The sequence below is a fragment of the Larus michahellis genome, chromosome 9 (genome assembly GCF_964199755.1).
Source record: "Larus michahellis chromosome 9, bLarMic1.1, whole genome shotgun sequence".
Classification (NCBI taxonomy): domain Eukaryota; kingdom Metazoa; phylum Chordata; class Aves; order Charadriiformes; family Laridae; genus Larus; species Larus michahellis.
This window is the reverse complement of record NC_133904.1, coordinates 106,426-125,084: the sequence shown is the minus strand read 5'-3', so window position 1 is coordinate 125,084 and position 18,659 is coordinate 106,426. Positions and strand designations below refer to the sequence as shown.

Sequence of the window (18,659 nt, the reverse complement as noted above, 5' to 3'; positions counted from 1 at the left end):
GGATTTATCTAATAAACGGGGTTTTAGCAATTTCCTTTTCATTTTCTTCTTCCTGTTTTTGGCAGTATTTTTCTTTACATGCGTTTTTACTCTTCCTTTAGAAGAAATGAGCATTAAGTATCATATAACAGATGTCCATTTAAAATGCGTGTTTGGTTCATGATCAGCTTGTCACAATGAGGCCTGAAACGTCGGAAGAACTTCTGTTACATTCTTACAGGGATGAGTAAATTCCTAGTACGTTGTCCCATTTTCTAAATAATTTTCTCTTTTAATATGCTCTCTCTGACGTGTGTGCCTTTCGTTCTATAGATCTCTTCCTGTGTGACTTGGGAGCCCCAACAGTACCGTTCTATCATGTACCAGTACAGGACACCTGTCCTCTTTATGTTGACAAAACTTCTGTTGTCTGAATAAAGGCCGAGGAGTTTGGTTCGGCATTTGTTGTTCGTCATTGACGTAGATACCACGGCACACAACTGGGCCAGGAAAGCGATGTGCCATTCCTGCCTTTAGGAAGCTGTATTTAAGGTTTAGCGCTGCTGGCTTCAGCCTTGCGGTGCACAAGTTAGCGTCAGCCCTTCCCTTGTTGTAAAAGGTTGCGGTTCAACCTCACGCTGATGACCAGAAGTTCTGCGCTAACAGGTGGGCTTTGGTAAATGAATTTAAATACCATTTTCAGTAGATTGTAGAGCTAAGCAGCATGCTATAGATAGCGTATAGGTAGTTAAATATGTAGGGATGGCTCAATAATTGGCCAAAAAATGTTTAGTCTGTAAAGACTAAATGCGTGATCTAGTGGTATCTTTGAACAGTACTATTAGTTTAATGCTTTTATTAACATAAATACATACTACATATTTAATCTGTTAGGTAAATCTTGAATCTAAACATAGTTGTTTTCTGCAGTCAGAAACTAAGCTTACAGCAGCGTTCCTCCAAAAAAAAGTGGAAAATCCCAAGAGTCGTCTTTGAGAACAGGGCAGGAATAAACGGGGTGTAAAATTTATTCAAACAGAAGGAAATTGCCTTCATCAAAGGCAGGGGCTGGGGGGGAGCTAATTTTTGTGGAAGGTAGTGAATTGTTGGAAGCGAATCATACTAGGGATGAGATGATAATTAACCATCAAAGCAATTTAAAGAGAGAGATGGTGGCTTTTTCCTCATTGGAGGAGTCCTTTGATGGTGAAAGTTATGGGTTTGATGCAGTGTTTGGGATGTGGCCAGTGTTGCAGAATTGGGCAGACTAGATGTCTTATTGTGTCTTTGCTTTACAATCTGTAAATCGGCTCATCCCCACTCAGTTGCTTACAGCTAAATATTGTGGCCTGCTCAGGCCTTAAATTAGCATTAAAACTAGATATGAGGGGGGAAGGGGAGATAACTGGGCCTGTCAGGACTAAACCCAAGGGAAGCATGCCAGGCCTTGAAGGATGGTGGGCTAGTGAGGACTCTCGCTCTGCCATTTCATTTGAGAGAAGGGATAGATGTTCAGAAATCATGGAAGCACCCAAGAGGGGTCTGGTAGGAAATGGGGCCCACACTCACAGAAGGTGTTGGAATCGTTAGCTCATCGGAAGTGCATCTATACCAACGCACACAGTATGAGCAACAAACGGGGAGCTTGAAGCCATGATGCACCAGGGAAACCATGACAGAGTGGCTATCACAGAAATGTGGTGGGATGCCCCACACGACTGGAGGGCCACAGTCGATGGCTACAAGATCTTCAGGAGGGACAGACAGGAAAGGAGAGGTGGAGGAGTGGCCCTGTATATTAGAGAATGCTATGAGAGCTCGGAAATCAAGTATAGCGATGATGGGGTTGAGTGCTTGGATTAGGTTAAGGGCCAATAAAGCTGATATCGCTGTGGGAGTCTGCTATAGACCTCCCAACCAAAGCAGTGAGGTGGATGAAGCTTTCTATAAGCAGCTGGAGGAAATCTCACAGTCACTTGCTGTTGTTCTTGTGGGGGGCTTTAACCTCCCGGCTATCTGCTGGGAATACAACACAGCTGAGAGGGAACAATCCAGGAGGTTCCTGGAGTGTGTGGAAGATAACTTCCTCACACAGCTGGTAAGTGAGCCGACCAGGGAAGGTGCCCTCCTGGATCTGCTTCTTGTGAACAGGGAAGAACCTGGGGAAGTAAAGGTTGGTGGCCGTCTAGGGCACAGTGATCATGAGATGATCGAATTTCTGGTTCTTGGAGAAACAAGGAGAGGGGTTAGTAAAAGTGCCACATTAGACTTCTGGAGGGCAAACTTTGACCTGTTCAGGAGACTGCTGGACAAAGTCCCTTGTGAGGCTGCCCTGAAGGATACAGGAGCCCAGGAAGGCTGGACATACTTCAAGAGAGAAGTCTTAAAGGCACAGGAGGAGGCTGTCCCCGTATGCTGAAAAACAAGTAGGTGGGGAAGGAGACCGGCCTGGCTAAATAGGGACCTTTGGCTGGACCTCTAGAACAAAAGGAGAGTCTCTGACCTCTGGAAGAGGGGGCAGGGCTCTCATGAAGACTATAAAGATGTAGCGAAGCTATGCAGGGAGAAAATTAGGAGAGCCGAAGCACAGCTGGAGCCCAACCTAGCTACAGCTGTTAAGGATAACAAAAAATGTTTCTATAAATTCATTAACAACAAAAGGAGGATTAGGGAAAATCTCCCTCCCTTACTGGATGCAGAGGGAAATATCGTCACAAAGGCTGAGGAAAAGGCTGAGGTGCTCAATGCCTACTTTGCCTCAGTCTTTAGCAGTGGAACAAGCTGTTCCCTGGGCACCCAGCCTTGTGAGCTGGGAGACAGGGAGGGGAAGCTGGACGAGGTCATCACAATTAAAGAGGAAGTGATCAGTGACCTGCTACGCCGCTTGGATGCGCACAAGTCTATGGGACCGGATGGGTTACATCCAAGAGTGCTGAAAGAGTTGGCAGACGTGCTCGCCAAGCCACTTTCCATTATCTACCTGAAGTCATGGCTAACTGGGGAGGTCCCAATGGACTGGAGGGTAGAAAATGTAGCACCCATCCACAAGAAAGGCAGAAAGGAGGATCCAGGAAACTGTAGACCTGTCAGTCTGACCTCAGTACCAGGGAAGGTCATGGAGCAGATCATCTTGAGTGCCATTACAAGTCATATAATGGACAAGCAGGGGATCAGGCCTAGTCAGCATCGGTTTATGAAACGCAGGTCCTGCCTGATGAACCTGATCTCCTTCTATGACAACATGACCCGATTATTAGATGAGGGAAAGGCTGTGGATATTATCTACCTAGACTTTCGAAAAGCATTTGACACTGTCCCCCATAGAATTCTCAAGGAAAAACTGGCTGCTCATGGCCTGGATGAGCATACGATCTGCTGGATCAAGCACTGGCTGGATGGGCGGTCCCAAAGAGTGGTGGTCAATGGAGTTAAATCCAGCTGGTGGCCGGTCACAAGTGGTGTTCCTCAGGGCTCGGTGTTGGGACCGTTTCTGTTTAACGTCTGTATTGATGATCTTGATAAGGACATAGAGTGTATCATCAGTAAGTTTGCAGATGACACCAAGTTAAGCGGGAGTGTTGATCTACATGAGGATAGGGAGGCTCTACAGAGAGACTTGGATAGATTGGACCGATGGACCAATGCTAATGGAATGAGCTTCAACAAGGCCAAGCGCTGGGTCCTGCACTTGAGCCACAACAACCCCATGGACGCTACAGGCTTGGGGAAGTGTGGCTGGAGAGCTGCCTGGCAGAAAAGGACCTGGGGGTTCTAATTGACAAGCGGCTGAATATGAGCCAGCAGTGTGCCCAGGTGGCCAAGAAAGCCAATGGCATCCTGGCTTGTATTAGAAATAGTGTGACCAGCAGAAGTAGGGAGGTGATTGTCCCCCTGTACTCAGCACTGGTGAGGCCATGTGCCTTGAGTATTGTGTCCTGTTTTGGGCACCTCAATACGAGAGAGATCTCGAGGTGCTGGAGCGAGTGCAGAGGAGGGCAACGAAGCTGGTGAAGGGCCTGGAGAATAAATCTTATGAGGAGCGATTGAAGGAGCTGGGACTGTTTAGTTTGAGGAAGAGGAGGCTGAGGAGAGACCTCATCACTCTCTACAACAACTTGAAAGGCCATTGTAGAGAGGTTGGTGCTGGTCTCTCCTCACAGATAATTAGCGATAGAACAAGAGGGAATGGCTTCAAGCTGCAGCAGGGTAGGTTTAGGCTGGACATTAGGAAAAAATTCTTCACAAAGAGTGGTCAGACACTGGAATAGGCTGCCCAGGGAGGTGGTGGAGTCACCATCCCTGAATGTGTTTAAGAGTCATTTAGATGTGGTGTTAGGGGATATGGGGTAGGGGAGAACTTTGTAGAGTGGGGTTGATGGTTAGACTCGATGATCCCAAGGGTCTTTTCCAACCTAAATGATTCTATGATTACGTTATGGGTTACACAAGTGTCTTTTTAGGTAGCCTACATAAGAACAAATAGGGAGGATACAAAACAGCATTACAAAGCAGATAAAAAGACAGGGAGTATGTACCACAGACAAAACGAATTTTGAATTACCCAATTTTGTTTTGTTTTGTTCTGTTTTTCCAGGTAGCTGTGGGCCTTCCTTGGACCTTACAGGTCCTTCAAGAGAAACTGTACCCGGTGCGTGGGGACAAGGGCGGTTTTCCAGTTCAAGATGCCTTTTTGCCAGTACAGACCTTGCCCATGTTGCACTGTCGTGAGGGGGGAAGGAGCGGGTTTTGTCAGGGGCGTTCAGAGTGGGGAGACTGATAACTCACCTCCAAAGAAAGGGCCCCTCTGCTGTTCCAGCAGCCTGTTGCATCATGTTGTGACTATCAGCAGAACTGGGCAGGATTTGGGCTCCAGGCTTTTCTGTCCCTTTGTCTTGGTCTGCCGTGGGGAGCCCTGCAGACAGCGTGTGTGCAGGGCTGTATCCCAGCAGCTGCCGGGCCACGTGAAGCAAGGTCAGGATGCAAAGGCAGAGCCTGGAAGCGAAGGGGAGTGAGGAGAGCCATTTTGAAAGACAGACTTCCCCGTTTCCTGCCTGGCTTGTCTGGTGCAGTAGAAGTATGTGGGATACGTTCTCTTGCCCCAAGTGTGCAGCTGCCTCCCTGCAGCTTCTCCAGAGCTTCGTGCAGAGTTCCCTGCTGCAAACGTGGGCGGATGAGGGCTGTGGGAGTGATTGGGCTGGCACCGAGCGCAGTATGAACAAGCACTGGGAGGGGGCTGGGCGCGTGTTTGTGTGCATGTCTGTGTGTGTGCTGCTTTTCAGACCGGACCAGTAGCTTGTCTCATTTGACCACTATGATTTTGATCTGATGCTGGCAGACAAAAGGCAACTTTTGCTCTTGGCAATCCATAGCCTAACATGCAACTATATACAAAAGAGCGTAATCAAGTAAATGAGGGATAGGACTCTCTTACATATATACATATAGACACACATAGACATATTTTTAAATATATCTATGTAAAATCTACCTACTTACTCAATTGAGACAGCTCCATCTGGATTCCTACAAGGCATCCTGACCCTGTAGGCACAGAACATGTAGCTAAACCAGGTAATTAGAGAAGACAGCAAAAATGAATAGGGACCTAAACCTTATTACAGACATAGGGGATAAGAGTTAAACTTATCCAGGATAAATGGGGTCTAAACGGAAAGGTCGTGGTTTGCTGTACCCGACTGAAGTACAAAAAAATAGTATTAAGAAAATAATGATTAATAAGGATGAGATGGATGATCGGAATGAAGGATGCTACGATACAGAGTGGCAATAGACGTATGTTATTCCAGCTGTCTGAGAGTTTCATGTGTGCTATAGAGCGAGTAAGTGATGGCTTGGAATTCTTAGTGTTAAATGGAACCTAGAGCAGATCCTACTCCATCTTTGGGCTTCGTTTTGCCAGAAATGAGGATACAGGTGAGCAACGATTCAGTGGAAGGTTGTCTCTATATGCTGTTATTTCCCAACTCTTTTGGACTGCAAGGCTGTAATACTTTGGAAAGGCAGCTGTGGTAACCCTATGTACTGCGCTGTTTGGAGGAGGATTTGAAGAGGTTAGAGATCCCTTGTGTTTCAGAGGTAGCCTGCGGCTAGGTTATCTTTAAGTGACTATAGAATCACAGCTTCAGTCTTCAGGTGTTCTAAACGTGTTTTTTTCAGCACCATTCACAGAAAGAATCTTTCTCATAAAGTGGCCAATAAATACCTGCAAAAGAACAGATAACAATAGTTTAAATAAAGGACTGGGGTTTGGAGCTCTTGCTTCCCCTAGGAAGCCAAGTGATGCGGCATTAAGGCCAAGTACCTAAATAATTCTTTTTTACAGAATTGATCGCTCAAATTTTGAAACTAGAGGAAAAATAGATACCTCTGTAATGCTATTTGTAAGGCTATCTGACTAGTGCCTGTTCAACACCTTAAAAAAAAAAAAAGACAAGACAAGAAACAGGAGAGGCAATAAATTAAACACATAGATACATTACCCTAACAAACAACAGCTAGCAGAGACAGTAACAAAGACCAGAAATCTTAAATCAGGGAGCTATTACAGGAACCACTGAAATACAACCTTGGAGAGGTTCAGCCAGATTCTTTGATGGTGTGTGACAAGAGTGTTATTTTTCTTATCAGAATGGGCCTTATACAAAAGAGTAAGTTTATGAGATTTTTTTGAGGGAGGATCATGGGACTGTGCAAAAAATATTACGGGATTTTTAGAGGGAACAAAACCAGTTCTGCACTCTACAATCTACACATAAACATTATTTTAAGTACTTTCTCATTGTATAACTGCAAAGTGGCCACATGTGAAGTAATGCAAATAAATGTTAATAATTAGAACTATAACTGTTTGTCATAAAACCTTTTGTAACTTATGTCTGGCATTCACCTATATTTCTGTATATTATATATTTCTGTATGGTTGAACTGTGACATGCAACCCTTATAATCAAGAAAACCCACTTTCACTTAGTCTGCCTTTCACACAGAGCCTTTAAAAATTTATGTAAATATACTTTTTCAAGGACTTGCAAAATCACTGAGGTTGGAAGGGACCTCTCGAAGTCTCTAGTCCAGCTTCACTTCCTCAACGCAGGGTGAACTAGAGTGGGTTGTCCAGGACTCTGTCTAGTTAGGTTTGAAGCACCTCCAAGGATGGAGACTCTGCAACTTCTCTGGGGGACCTGTTCCAGTCTTTGACCACCCTCAGAGCAAAAATGTTTCTTCTTATGTTTAAGTAGATGTTCGTGAATTTCAGTCCATTGCCCATTGCTTCTTGTCCTGTCCTCTCTCAGCCTTTCCTCCTACCTCAGATGCTCCAAGCGCTTGATGAGTTTCTCAGTGCTTCACTGAACTTGTTCCATTGTGTCCATGTCTTCCTTGTACTGGGGAAGCTGCAACTGGACCCAGTACTTGAGATGTGGTTTCACCAGCACTGGGGAGAGGGGAAGGATCCCCTCCCTTACCTGCTGGTGATGCTTTTCCTAATAGAGGATATTGGTCTACCAAATTACTTAATTTCTGCTTAAGTAGTAACCTTATGCCCTGTCAGCGAAATTCAAGGGACTAATTAAAATGGACAGACGGCGGCATCTTCAGTGTTTTGACTCTTGAACTGGGCAAAGCAATAGTAACAGATGAGCACTGAGGGGAAGGGAACGTCCAGGGCATGATTACCTCCTCTGTCAGTGCTGTTGATGGTCGCTGTTGTTGCGGGCCGCCCTGCTTCGAACGGTGGCTGACACTTCAGATGAGTTCCCATGGTGTGGTCAGCAGAGTTGTTTAGATGGACGGGCACAACTGCGGCCAGCGCGGCCGGGTGTTGCTGCCCAGGAGAGCTGATGGCTGAGGCAGCAGGAAGCCTGGCCGGAGGAGAGGGGTCCGGCTGGGCTGGCCCAGCAGGGAATGAGGAGAGGCCGGGCTGCCCGGGCCGAGCTGACCTGGCTGCGCCGTACGCTGCGGCCCGGCCCGGGGGGGCTGTAAGGGCTGGGGGGAGACGTAGGGTCATGGCTGGGCTGACGTGGGCTGCGTCCCACGCAACTGGGCTGGCAGAGCGTAGACCAGAACAGGGATGGGTGACAGGAAAGGCCAGGGCCAGGGCGGGGGCTCTCTGAGGGGGCCTCGGGCGGGACACAGCGACCTGCGCGGGGCAGGGCGGTCGGGCCCGGGCGAAAGGCGGCGGGCAGGGCCGGGTGACGCAAGCGATCGCCCCGCTCCAGCAGCGGGCGAAGGTGACGGAGGCGGCCAGGGTGCGGCCAGGGCGGGGAGAGGGAGCGAGCGCGGAGCGGCGGCTCCTCCCCCGCCACACCCGGTGCGGCAGGAAGAGGAACAGCCGCGCCCGCGCCCAGCTCCCGGCCGGACCCGGCCCAGCGCAGCGCCATGGCGGCGGCGGCGGAGGAGGTGGACGGGCTGGCCATGTCCCGGCCCCACTATGGCTGTGAGTACTGGGGCGCACGGGGATCCGCGCGGCCGCCGAGCGACGACCTGCCTGGCGACGCCCCGCCCGGCCCGCGCCGTCTGTTCCCTCCGGGAACGGTGCTGGGAGCGGAGGCTGGGGCGCCGCAGGGGCGGCCACGGGGCCTTGGCTGTGGGGCCGGCCTGCGGGCGCGCTGGGCCCCGGCAACCCCGGGGCGCGGCCCGCTGCTCCTCCCGCGGGGGGTGCGCCGTGGGGCGCGGGAGCTCGTCCGAGCTCATCGTCCCTCCCCGGGCTCTCGGGAAGAGCGCGGGAGAACGCGGTGGGGGGGCAGCGCGGGGGCGTCCGTCGGCTCTCCCGTCGGCTCTCCCGCCGGCGGGCTCCGCGTCACGCCCAAGATGTCCGCCGCGGGGAGGGGGCGCGGGGCCGAGGCCGTCCCCGCTGCCTTCCCCCCGCCTGTTTCGGCAGCGACACCTGACTTACCGGGCGAAACGGCGTCGGGGGAGGCCGCGGTTCGGGTGTCCGGGAGACGGGCGCGCCTGTGCCGTCGAGCAGGAGCCAAGGCGGGGCGGGCGGCAGGTGGAGCGCGGCGGGAGCGCTCCGTGCTCGGCCGGGAGAAGGAAGCATTGAGCGGGGGAGTCGGGAGGGGAGAGCAGGGGGATTTCCCTTACCGGTGGGCGTTACCCTGTGGTTGGGGACAGTTTTTGGCTCTTGTAACTTTGGGTGGAATTGGAGTAATCGGAAAGATGCTTTTGCGGTATTGGACCGCTGTCGAAGAGACCCCGTGCGGTTTGATCCCAAGTGCTGCAGTTGATATCTCGTCCCTTGCATGTATTTGTTGAAGGCATTTTAGGTGTAAGTTAAGGTAACTGTCGATTAATAATGGTATGACACATTTCCTATTTGTCAGATTGGTCCATAAAACCTAAAAAATTGTGGGGTTTTCTGGTTGGTTGGTTTTTTTTTTTTTTTTTTTTTTTTTGACCCGAGAGGGTGAATGAGGTATTTAGCTGCAAGAGTGGAAAGAGCGGGCTTTATCACCGAGGCTTTAAACACACAGAATCTGGAAGATTTAAGCACATACCCTGTGTAGGTCCTCAACTTAATCTGAAGATGACACACAGGTTGTGGATCTGAACGATTTCCTTTCAGATAAAGGCTGTGAGTAGCATTTCCATCTTTTTTAGAGATGGACTATAAAGATACAGAAGGGATTATATAATGTGCATGTATATTGTTGTCCTTCCTTAATCTTTGACTACCAAAATCAGAGGATAGATGGAGGGACATAGAATCATAGAATGGTTCAGGTTGTAAGGGACCTTAAAGATCATCTGGTTCCAACCCCAAATGTGACTTGTGGTCACTGATGTGCTTCTGAGGACCAGAAAGGCAAAGCTAGAACAAAATAAGAAAATGAAGGACTGTTTCTAAGAAATGGGAAGATGAAAAAGGTTGGATCACAGTCAAATTGAGAAATCAGAAAGAGGGAAGATGGCAAGTTTACGTGACAAGGAAGGATGAGGAAACAGGGTCTCCTCTGTTGCTTGTAAAGAACAGATATATTTGGTCCTTTCTTTTCTTCAAATAAAACCTGTGGGAAAGGTTGGATCTGATTTTTTGGTGTGCCTGTTCATTTACATTTAATCTTCAACAATCTGAGAATGTGTTTGGCTATTTGCAGCTGTCTTGGATAATGAGAGATTAACAGCAGAAGAAATGGATGAAAGACGACGCCAGAATGTAGCCTATGAGTACCTTTGTCATCTGGAGGAAGCAAAGAGGTAAGAACATGTGGTTTTGAAACTGCTGGTGCTTTAAAAGAACTTGTGATATTTGGTAAAGGGAATAATTTGCATGCAGCTTACCTGTGTTTCTTAGTGGTTATATAAATTTATTTTAAAACAAACAAACAAAAAACCAAAACAACTGACCCCTGATGTGCTTATCTAACACATTCTTAAAGACTTCTTGTGACGAGGGCTCCGTAGCTCTAGTGCTGCAGTATTCCTAGCACAGGATGGGTTCTCCCTGTTACCTAACTTGTAGATGTCTTGGTGCAATATTACCTCACTACTTATCAATGGACATGAAGAACAAGTTATTCTCTTCTGCTTCACCGCAACCTTTTACAAATTTAAATTGTAACAGTGTATTTCCCTCTCATGTATCTCCTCTTAGACTGAAAACCAAATTTGTGTGTGTTTTTCTGTGGGTCCCATTTAATAGATCTGTAGTACTTTTCCCTGGATTGTTCTGAGTTCTCTCCACTCGCTCCATGTCTTTCTGGAAGCGCACTGCCAGACCAGAAGTCTTCCATCAGGAGTGTTAACACGCATACTTATAAGAGCACAAGGATTATTTTGTGTAGCCTGACAGATACGCTACTATTGTACATTATGGCATGGTATCTACATTTTCATAATGGTATGATGTAGTAGAGTTCTGCTGAGTTGCCACCCTTTTTCTTGAAGATGTGCTGCTGAAATTTGTTCCTCATCATGTGTTTATACACCCTATTGTGTTTTCCTGAGTGTGTTACCTTTCACTTTATCCTGCCAAATTTGATTTTTCCTGATCTTTAATATGTTGAAATAATTCTGATCTTACTCCTGTTCTAAAGCACGTGTATAGCCTTTGTGTCATCTCCACGTAAGCATTCTGTATTTCTTCATTCAGACAATTGGTGAAAGTGTGATCAGAACACACTACACGCTATGTATCTGCTGTTAAAGGTAAAAGAACCTGTATTAAAAATGAATGCATGGAGTCTTACTGTTGGTATTTTTTTTTAATCTTTTTGCAAACATTCAATCCTATATGCTGTATGTGGAGAATAGGAATGAAACAGACCAATTTGTCTGTTGCTTCCCTTCGTGACAGTTGGGTCTTTTCACGCCTTTGTATAAATTGAATTTTTTACTTTAATTTAAAATGTTTTTTGAAGCTGGGATTGAGACCAAAGACAGGTTTTCAAGAACAAGATTAAAGAAAAAGAGGTGAGGTAGTGTTTGTATTGGTGACTCCCCCTGCCCCCAGCACTTTTGAAAGGCTAGTGTTTCAGTTTGCATTTTGTAATTAGGAAATGGATTGTGAGCGTTTTGCAGTTAGTCAGGAAATGGATTTTGAGTTTAGACTTTCCTTGTTCCCACAAAGATCTAGGCAAAGTAGGCAATGTACATGCCAGAAAATAATTTCTGGAGCAGCAGCAAAGTACGGAGTGTGCGTAAAAACATATTCTAAATGGTCAACGGTGTGTTTTGTCATGGCTCACTGAATACTTCAGTCTGCCTTTGTCCTTCAAAAGATGATACGAATTATGAGCCAGAAACCTTTCTCTTCCACTGGCTGGGTGATGAATTTTGGATAAATCTGTGTAAGTCTTCCCCTGCAATACAGACATTTAGGTGTTAACCTGTTGGTTTTCCTTCTCCTTTTATCAGTGACCTGTGTTTGAAAGCCAAGGGCTTAGATGTGTATCTATTCCTTTTGCTTTTTGTCACTCATTTTATTCTCCTCACTGGACAGTTGTTCTTCCAAGCAGCAGTCCTGCTTCAGGTAGTTTTAGACTACATACAAGGAAGAAATTTTCTACAGCGAGGGTGGTGAAGTACTGGCCCAGGTTGCCCAGAGAGGTGGTGGATGCCCCATCCCTGGAAACATTCCAGGTCAGGCTGGATGGGGCTCTGAGCAGCCTGGTCTGGTTGAAGATGTCCCTGCTTGTGGCAGGGGAGCTGGAATAGATGGCTTTTAAAGGCCCTTTCCAACCCCAAACTATTGATTCTCTGATTCTATATACCACTGTAGTGATTTTATTGGTGAGGAAATGCCGGGTTTGTAGAAGTTCACTGCTGGCAGAGTATAAAGAAGGACTTAATTCCAGGATTTTAATAGTTTACACTGCCTTACCAAGAATGTAAAGTATATTTTTAAAGGGGCAAGGAGCACTCGGTTTATGCTGTAGTTTTTGGGTACTTCATAACAATCGTCACCACTATAGATTCACAGAGGCTGCATAGTTACTAGCAGATAATAATTTTCTGTACTTACGGATTTGGATGAGGTTTGAAGTAGTAAGAAAGATCTGACTATACGTCAAAATAACTCCTTCCCTTGGAATCCAAAACCTTTAGGATCAAACGCTGGATGACAGGGAGAGATGAGTTGTGCTGTAGTCACTCTCCGTGCTTGAAAGACCCCCGGATCCACCACTTGTGGACTCTTTCTGTCATTGACCTCAGAGTAAATGCTCTCTGAGGTGCTTGTTCTCTGTTCAATTCTGTGTCCAGATTTGCAAAAAAAAAAGAATCGGGCAAAAATACCTAACACAGCAACAGCTTTACTTAAACTGTCATTAAGCTCTTAATCGTGGGGACTTACTCTTTAGATAAATCATCTTTGACTCTAAGGTTCCTTGGCCATCTTACCTCTCCTTCCGAGTATTGCCTTGGTATTGATAAGTCTGAGCAGCTGGGCATTTGATTTTGCCACACCTTGTCAGAAACAAGGTTTTTTCACTGTTTTATCACAGGACGAGCCTTCAGATGTTTCAAATAATGCCTAGTGGTTTCCAGTATGTTTTGTGAGGAATGAAGTGACAACTGTGTTGCTCAAAATGCAAGTAGTGGAGACGGAGCCTTCCTCTGCCTCGGCAGTCAGCGCACTTACTTGTTAAGTGGAAGGTCTGCTTGGAGAGCTTCAGATGCCCCTTTTCCAACCCTCAACCCATGTTTTCTTAGTGGCCTACAGACTCTTCGTGCATATGGGAGTGGGAATTCCTGACTCTTATAGCTGAAGCCATACCACTTTGCATAACAGTTAACGATTAAATGACCAGAAGGAGGGGTGCAGACTCCTTAGTTTAATAATTCAGATACACAAGTGAGAGCAGAAAGGCTTGAGTTCATGGTCTACTCCCAAGAATATTTTTTTTCCTCACCGAGCAGTCTTTTTGTAATTGTACTTTGATATTTTTTTTATTACTACTAATACAGCCTAAAAGAGGGCTCTTGGCTGCATTGTTGGAAAGGAGTTTGTTTAACTAAAACAATTAAACCATAACTGTAAGAGATCATTATGTTTGAAATTAATGTCCTCGGCCTGAGTGTTTTTGTATTTGACTTCTTTGCCAGTAATGCAACTGAGACAAGGGGTGTGAATTGGGTACTGCAGCATTTTGCTTGTGCTGTTGATTACAGTGCCTCAGAGCTATGGGTATGGGTAGGAGTGTTTACAGTCTTTTTTCATAGCGAGAGATTTTCAGATTGAAAGTTGTAGGTGTAAGGAGAAGAGGAGGACCTAATAGCAGAGGAAGGTATCTGTTGTGCCCTGCATCACACGTTCAGAAGCTGAAAAGGTGAATGTGGTAAAGTTGGTGGCGGCTGAGGCAGGGTGGGAGGTGGCTGAAGAGCAATTCTTAGTGCCCCCCCCTTCTTCCCTCATTAATCTTACTATCATACTGCATTATAACATCACATTCAGACGCTGTAGTTTATATTCAGTTTTCCTATAACATAAAGGCCCCTGAAGTGTGATGTGAATAATATCGTGCTGATTGGCATTGCATCAGCATTGTCAGAGGCTTGCTATCCCTTTAACCAAGAAAAAAATACAGAATCTAGAAGCAGAAGTTTGGTGTTGTGTTTTTTTTTTTTTTTCCCCATAAACGTTAAAAGAAGAAGGTAAGATGAAAATTGTCTAACACCTAGTTTCCTACTGAAATGAAAAATCCAGAAAAGCCTGGATTTCTGAACTGTGTAATGTAACAGCACATGCGCAGTAGCTTTGAGTATTTCACTAAGTTGTTTGGAGTACTTGTCTGCTAAGGAGCATACATCAGAGGCATTATCAAAGGAATATCAATAACTTGTATGTATTTAATGGTATTCCAGCCTGTTTTGTTTTTTCTTGAGCTGTCACTGTTGTTCTATTGTTATTTAGCAGTTTTTGATTTCAACCATTAATGTACAACCGTCTTGTGAAACAGGCATTATTCTTGCTAAGTTAGAGAAAGGGAGGCAGAGTATGCAACTGAGTTGCTCAAGATCATGGAAGACATTGAAATGACAATTGGAGCTAAAATGAAGATTGTCAATAGAGGGATTCCTGTACTATGGTTCCAGAGGACCAGATACCTCTTTCTTGAATAAAAATGACTTATATGAACAAGTGTTGTTTAATACTCAAGTTTTGTGTTTTGTTGCTTGTGGTTTGGGTTTTTTTTTTTTTTCTGTCTCCAAATCACAGTAGTCTATACAGAAAAGCTGTGGCAGTGCAGATAAAACTGTAAGTAGTACTCTGTTCTGTTGAGACATGGCAGCTTGTGCTCACAGGAAGGTAAGGGTATAGTTATCTGGAACAGAAGTAACAGAGAGAAATTATTTTTGTGGTCCTTACCTAGAAATCAGGCAGGCCCACTATAATATTCTCCATCTGTATTGTGTAATAGCCTTTTTTCCTATCTGGGTTACTAGTTGGGGTATTGTGGCATTTTTATGATGAAATTAGCGCTTACCAATTTGGCAAAGGTTTTTTTTTGTTTGTTTGTTTGTTTTTTTCAAGCTTTGTCTTTCACTGTGGAATATTTTAGTTTCTCCAGGTTGGAAATAGAATGTCGTTGGCTCTCTGGTTTCCTTATCTGGCTTGCTGGGTGATGGTACCATGCTTTTCCCCTGGGATAGTTGGAAGTATTTTCATTCTGGGTTATGCTCTAGCATGGTGTAAGCATTTTAGTGCCCAGATTATGTGGCTTCCAATAATTGTATAATTTCCATTGTGCCTGAGCAGTGTGTTTCTTCTTGTGTGCATCAGGATGGAATCTGACCATGTGGCTTTTTTCTCCTTTTTGGGGTTTCTTGTAGATGATGTTCCCTATTGAGCAAGAAAAGGATGCTGCTTGCTCTTTATTGCTGATTTAATCTGTTCAGGATTGAAGTGTACTGTCTGTGATCTTGTGGTGATCCCCTTCTTTCTGATAGACTGGAAGATGGCTTAGTGTAAACTGATGATACCATTGAGAGAAATTAATATTTTGTGCCTATGTGGTAAAGCCTGAAAGGGTCTGGCCCATCAATCGCTTTTCTGCAAGAATTACCTTGCCCTCTCCCTCACGCATGTTTTCTCTCTTTAAAGTGGGTAGCAATTTTTTTTTCCTCGGATGACTTGTCTATGTCATTAAGCAAAAAATAAACCTAAATTGTCTGCCAGGTGACCAGTTAAATTTTGTTTCCTAAAACAGATCTAAAGTTTAAGGAAAAAAATCTGTTCTTCATCTTTTTGGGTTTCCCACTTCTAGTTTGAAAATGTTTGGATGGATATCATTGTGTCTTGGAATTTGGCATAGTTATCCAACATCTGCATAAACAGTTTTCTTTCTTCAGAGGTGTAGGGTGCCCAGAAGAATGAAGAGGAAGAATTAGATGTGTTCAATCTGTCCAGAAAGTGGTGTCCTCTGTAGAGTTAGTGCTAGATAGGAAGCTCTGTAAAGCTTAATCTGTGAGTAACTTTGTAAAGGTGGTTCATCAGTGTCTGTAAAGGTGTAGATACCCGTTGTTGAAGGAGCTCTTGTTTGAAGATAAAATATTTAAATAGTACCCTTTATCTTCTTAAATCTGCTTGTGAAGGAAATGTGATAGTTGCTCTTTTACACAGAATTAGTCTCAAGAGGCTTCTTCATTGCAAATCAGAGATTTTTCAGAAAGGCAATAAATTGCACTGGTTCCATTCTCTTATTAATGTGAATTTGGAAAAATCGAGGTAGTTTATTTAAAATATGTGTCTTATGAGCCTCTGTTAAGAACAGGGCTGTGATAGAGAACTAGGTACCAGTAAGGTAGTTTGAGAAAAGCAGGATTAGGCGCTCTCTCTCACTTTTGTACAGGTCTCAGTGTGCCTCAGATAAGCAAGTCGCGTACAGAATGTCTTATTTAAATCCCGCTTAAATGGATCTGCAAATTAGATACAGGCATGCTTCTCGTGGGTTTTGAAGCTGTAGAGTTAGCGCACGACCTCTTGGAGGTTTCTGAGGATGAAGTGGTAATAATACAGCCCGGAGTGCCACAGTCCTGGTGGCGTGAACCAGAGCTGCAGCTGAAGACCTTAAATTTTTTTTGCCTTGTTTTATTGTAAATCTCAAGACAGCAAGAATCATAATGTAACTCTGCAGTCCCTCAAATAAAAAGAAAGGTGAGGATTGTTTGAAAGCTGTTTTGCCGTATGCAGGTCAGCCTGGGTCTATATTTAATCCATCACATCATAATGGTCCCCTCTTTAATAACTGCTGGTCAGTATTGTATGCTGGAAAAGATCTAAAGATGGAATTAGTTATGTTTAGAAAACATCTGCAGTAATTTCATCAGTAGGCTGTAAGGTAGAACCTAAGAAAGTGTTCCTCTCATTGAGAAGGTCTTCAGACTTAGATGAGAGGCAATTTGAGACTTCTGAATGATGTCTGTCTGGTTTGCCCATGTTTTATTTCAAATGTATAACTCCTTTTTGGAGACCTTTTGTTTTTATTTTCTAACTTCAGAATGAGGCCTTTTTTCTTTTCTTTTTTTTTTTTTTTTAAGCCATTTGTAATATTGCGGTATGACTGGAATTTTGCAGTTGTGGAGTCAAGAGAGAAACAAGCTCATTCATAATTGGATGTATTTGTAGATATATTTGTATGTGAGGAGTCCTGATATCTTCATGTATAATGAAAGTCACAGAACTACAGGAACTGGCATTTGGCTGAAAGTGACTTCTATAATTCCCATCAAAATTGACCCCTCTAGATCAGGTGAGTGGGTCAGGAAGTCACTAATGATGTGGTAGAACTTACTCTCATGTAGCATAAACAGGGGTCCTCTTTTTACTCCAGTCTAGTCAAGACTTTTTTCTTTATTTCTTTGTGTTTCCATTTTATTCCGACTTGTAAATTGAGTCAGGTACTTTTTGGGTCGGTTGGTTTTTTGTTTTGTATTTTTTTTCCTATATGTGGGGTTTTCTTTTTTTTTCTTGGTGTTTTCTGCTTCTGTGAGATATGATGCAAGTCCTGTGTTAGATTGTAATCCCTGAATATTCATAGATAATGTTTTATTATCAATAGTTGTAAGCTGAAGTATCTGCTGTTTAACTCTTACTGCTTCATCTGGGGCTTCTTATCAGCTCCTGTCTGGACTTGGGGAGACATTTCTCTACAGTTCCTTTGCTGTTTCATTGATGACCTCATGCAGCTGGCAGGGAATGGCTGTCTGGACTGGAAGTGTCTTGGAACGCACATTCAGAGTTATATTTTTCTGAGAAGTGGGTGGAGAGAGGTGGGGGGAGGAGGACAGTGGTGGAGTACCATCATCTTTGCCTCACTCTGAATACTTTTTTTGTGACTCGCTGGAAATAGTAATGAAAGGCAGGCCAGGAGGAGAGAAGCAGCTGTTTGCACAGAATTCAATCCAGAGACCAGGGTTTTGCTGTTTGGATGGTGGTTTCTGAAGGCATATTGTGTGTAATGCAGGAGGAGAGCAGCCCAAAATAACCAACGCGAGTAGTTGTCACATAACAGTTCTTGACTATCAGGTACTGTGGAGTGCTGCTTATAACCTTTATTTGCAAGAAATCAACTTAGTTTTGGGTTATAACTTCAGTCATGCTATACCATTAGAAAGTAAATAGGCTTAAATGTTTGGAAGATAAGTGATCAAGGCAATCAGCTTTGGCAACAGAATGGTTCAGAAAGATTTTTGCATATGTGATAATTAAGTTCCTCATCACTATGTGCTTGGTACCTATCTGAAAGCTCTTCAGGACTAATCTTTTTGGCAAACATGGCAAACGTTATAAGATACCCATGAGCAAGAGCAGCTAAAGTAATTTTTGCCAGTTGTTGGCAGTGTTTGAAATGGAACAAAGAGGAACCTCATATTTACTTTTATAGGGGAGAAAAAAGTGGATTTCAGTGCCAGAATATTAATATGGTCTTTGGTTCAGCTGCTTGTTGCCAGGGAGGGTACATCAATCACTGGGGAAAAATCTGGCCAATGTTACCTGCTAATCCTTTGCTTTTTGGTATCTTTGAACTGAAAGTGTCTCTGTGGATAATAAGAATGTTAACTGTGACTTAGATGTGGGCAGCACTTGTTTTCCTAGCTCTTCATTTGAGAAGCTGTGTCTTTTCCTGCACAAACTGTACTGAAATGCATTTACATTTCCACCTATTTCTCTAGAAGAGAACACTCCTGGTATGATAAATTTATTTTACTTTGTTGTTATA

At 44.5% G+C, this 18,659-nt stretch overlaps 1 protein-coding gene across 1 annotated transcript in view; it reads left to right on the top strand.

Moving 5' to 3' along the window:
• Positions 1–8,206: 8,206 nt before the first annotated feature.
• The window catches only part of IQGAP1 (IQ motif containing GTPase activating protein 1), a 68,502-nt gene continuing 58,049 nt past the window's right edge, over positions 8,207–18,659 (top strand). The window contains exons 1-2 of the mRNA XM_074600058.1: positions 8,207–8,434; positions 10,095–10,194. Coding sequence (XP_074456159.1) covers positions 8,377–8,434; positions 10,095–10,194 — 158 coding nt within the window. The 5' untranslated portion in view covers positions 8,207–8,376. The remainder of the gene's footprint in view (positions 8,435–10,094; positions 10,195–18,659) is intronic.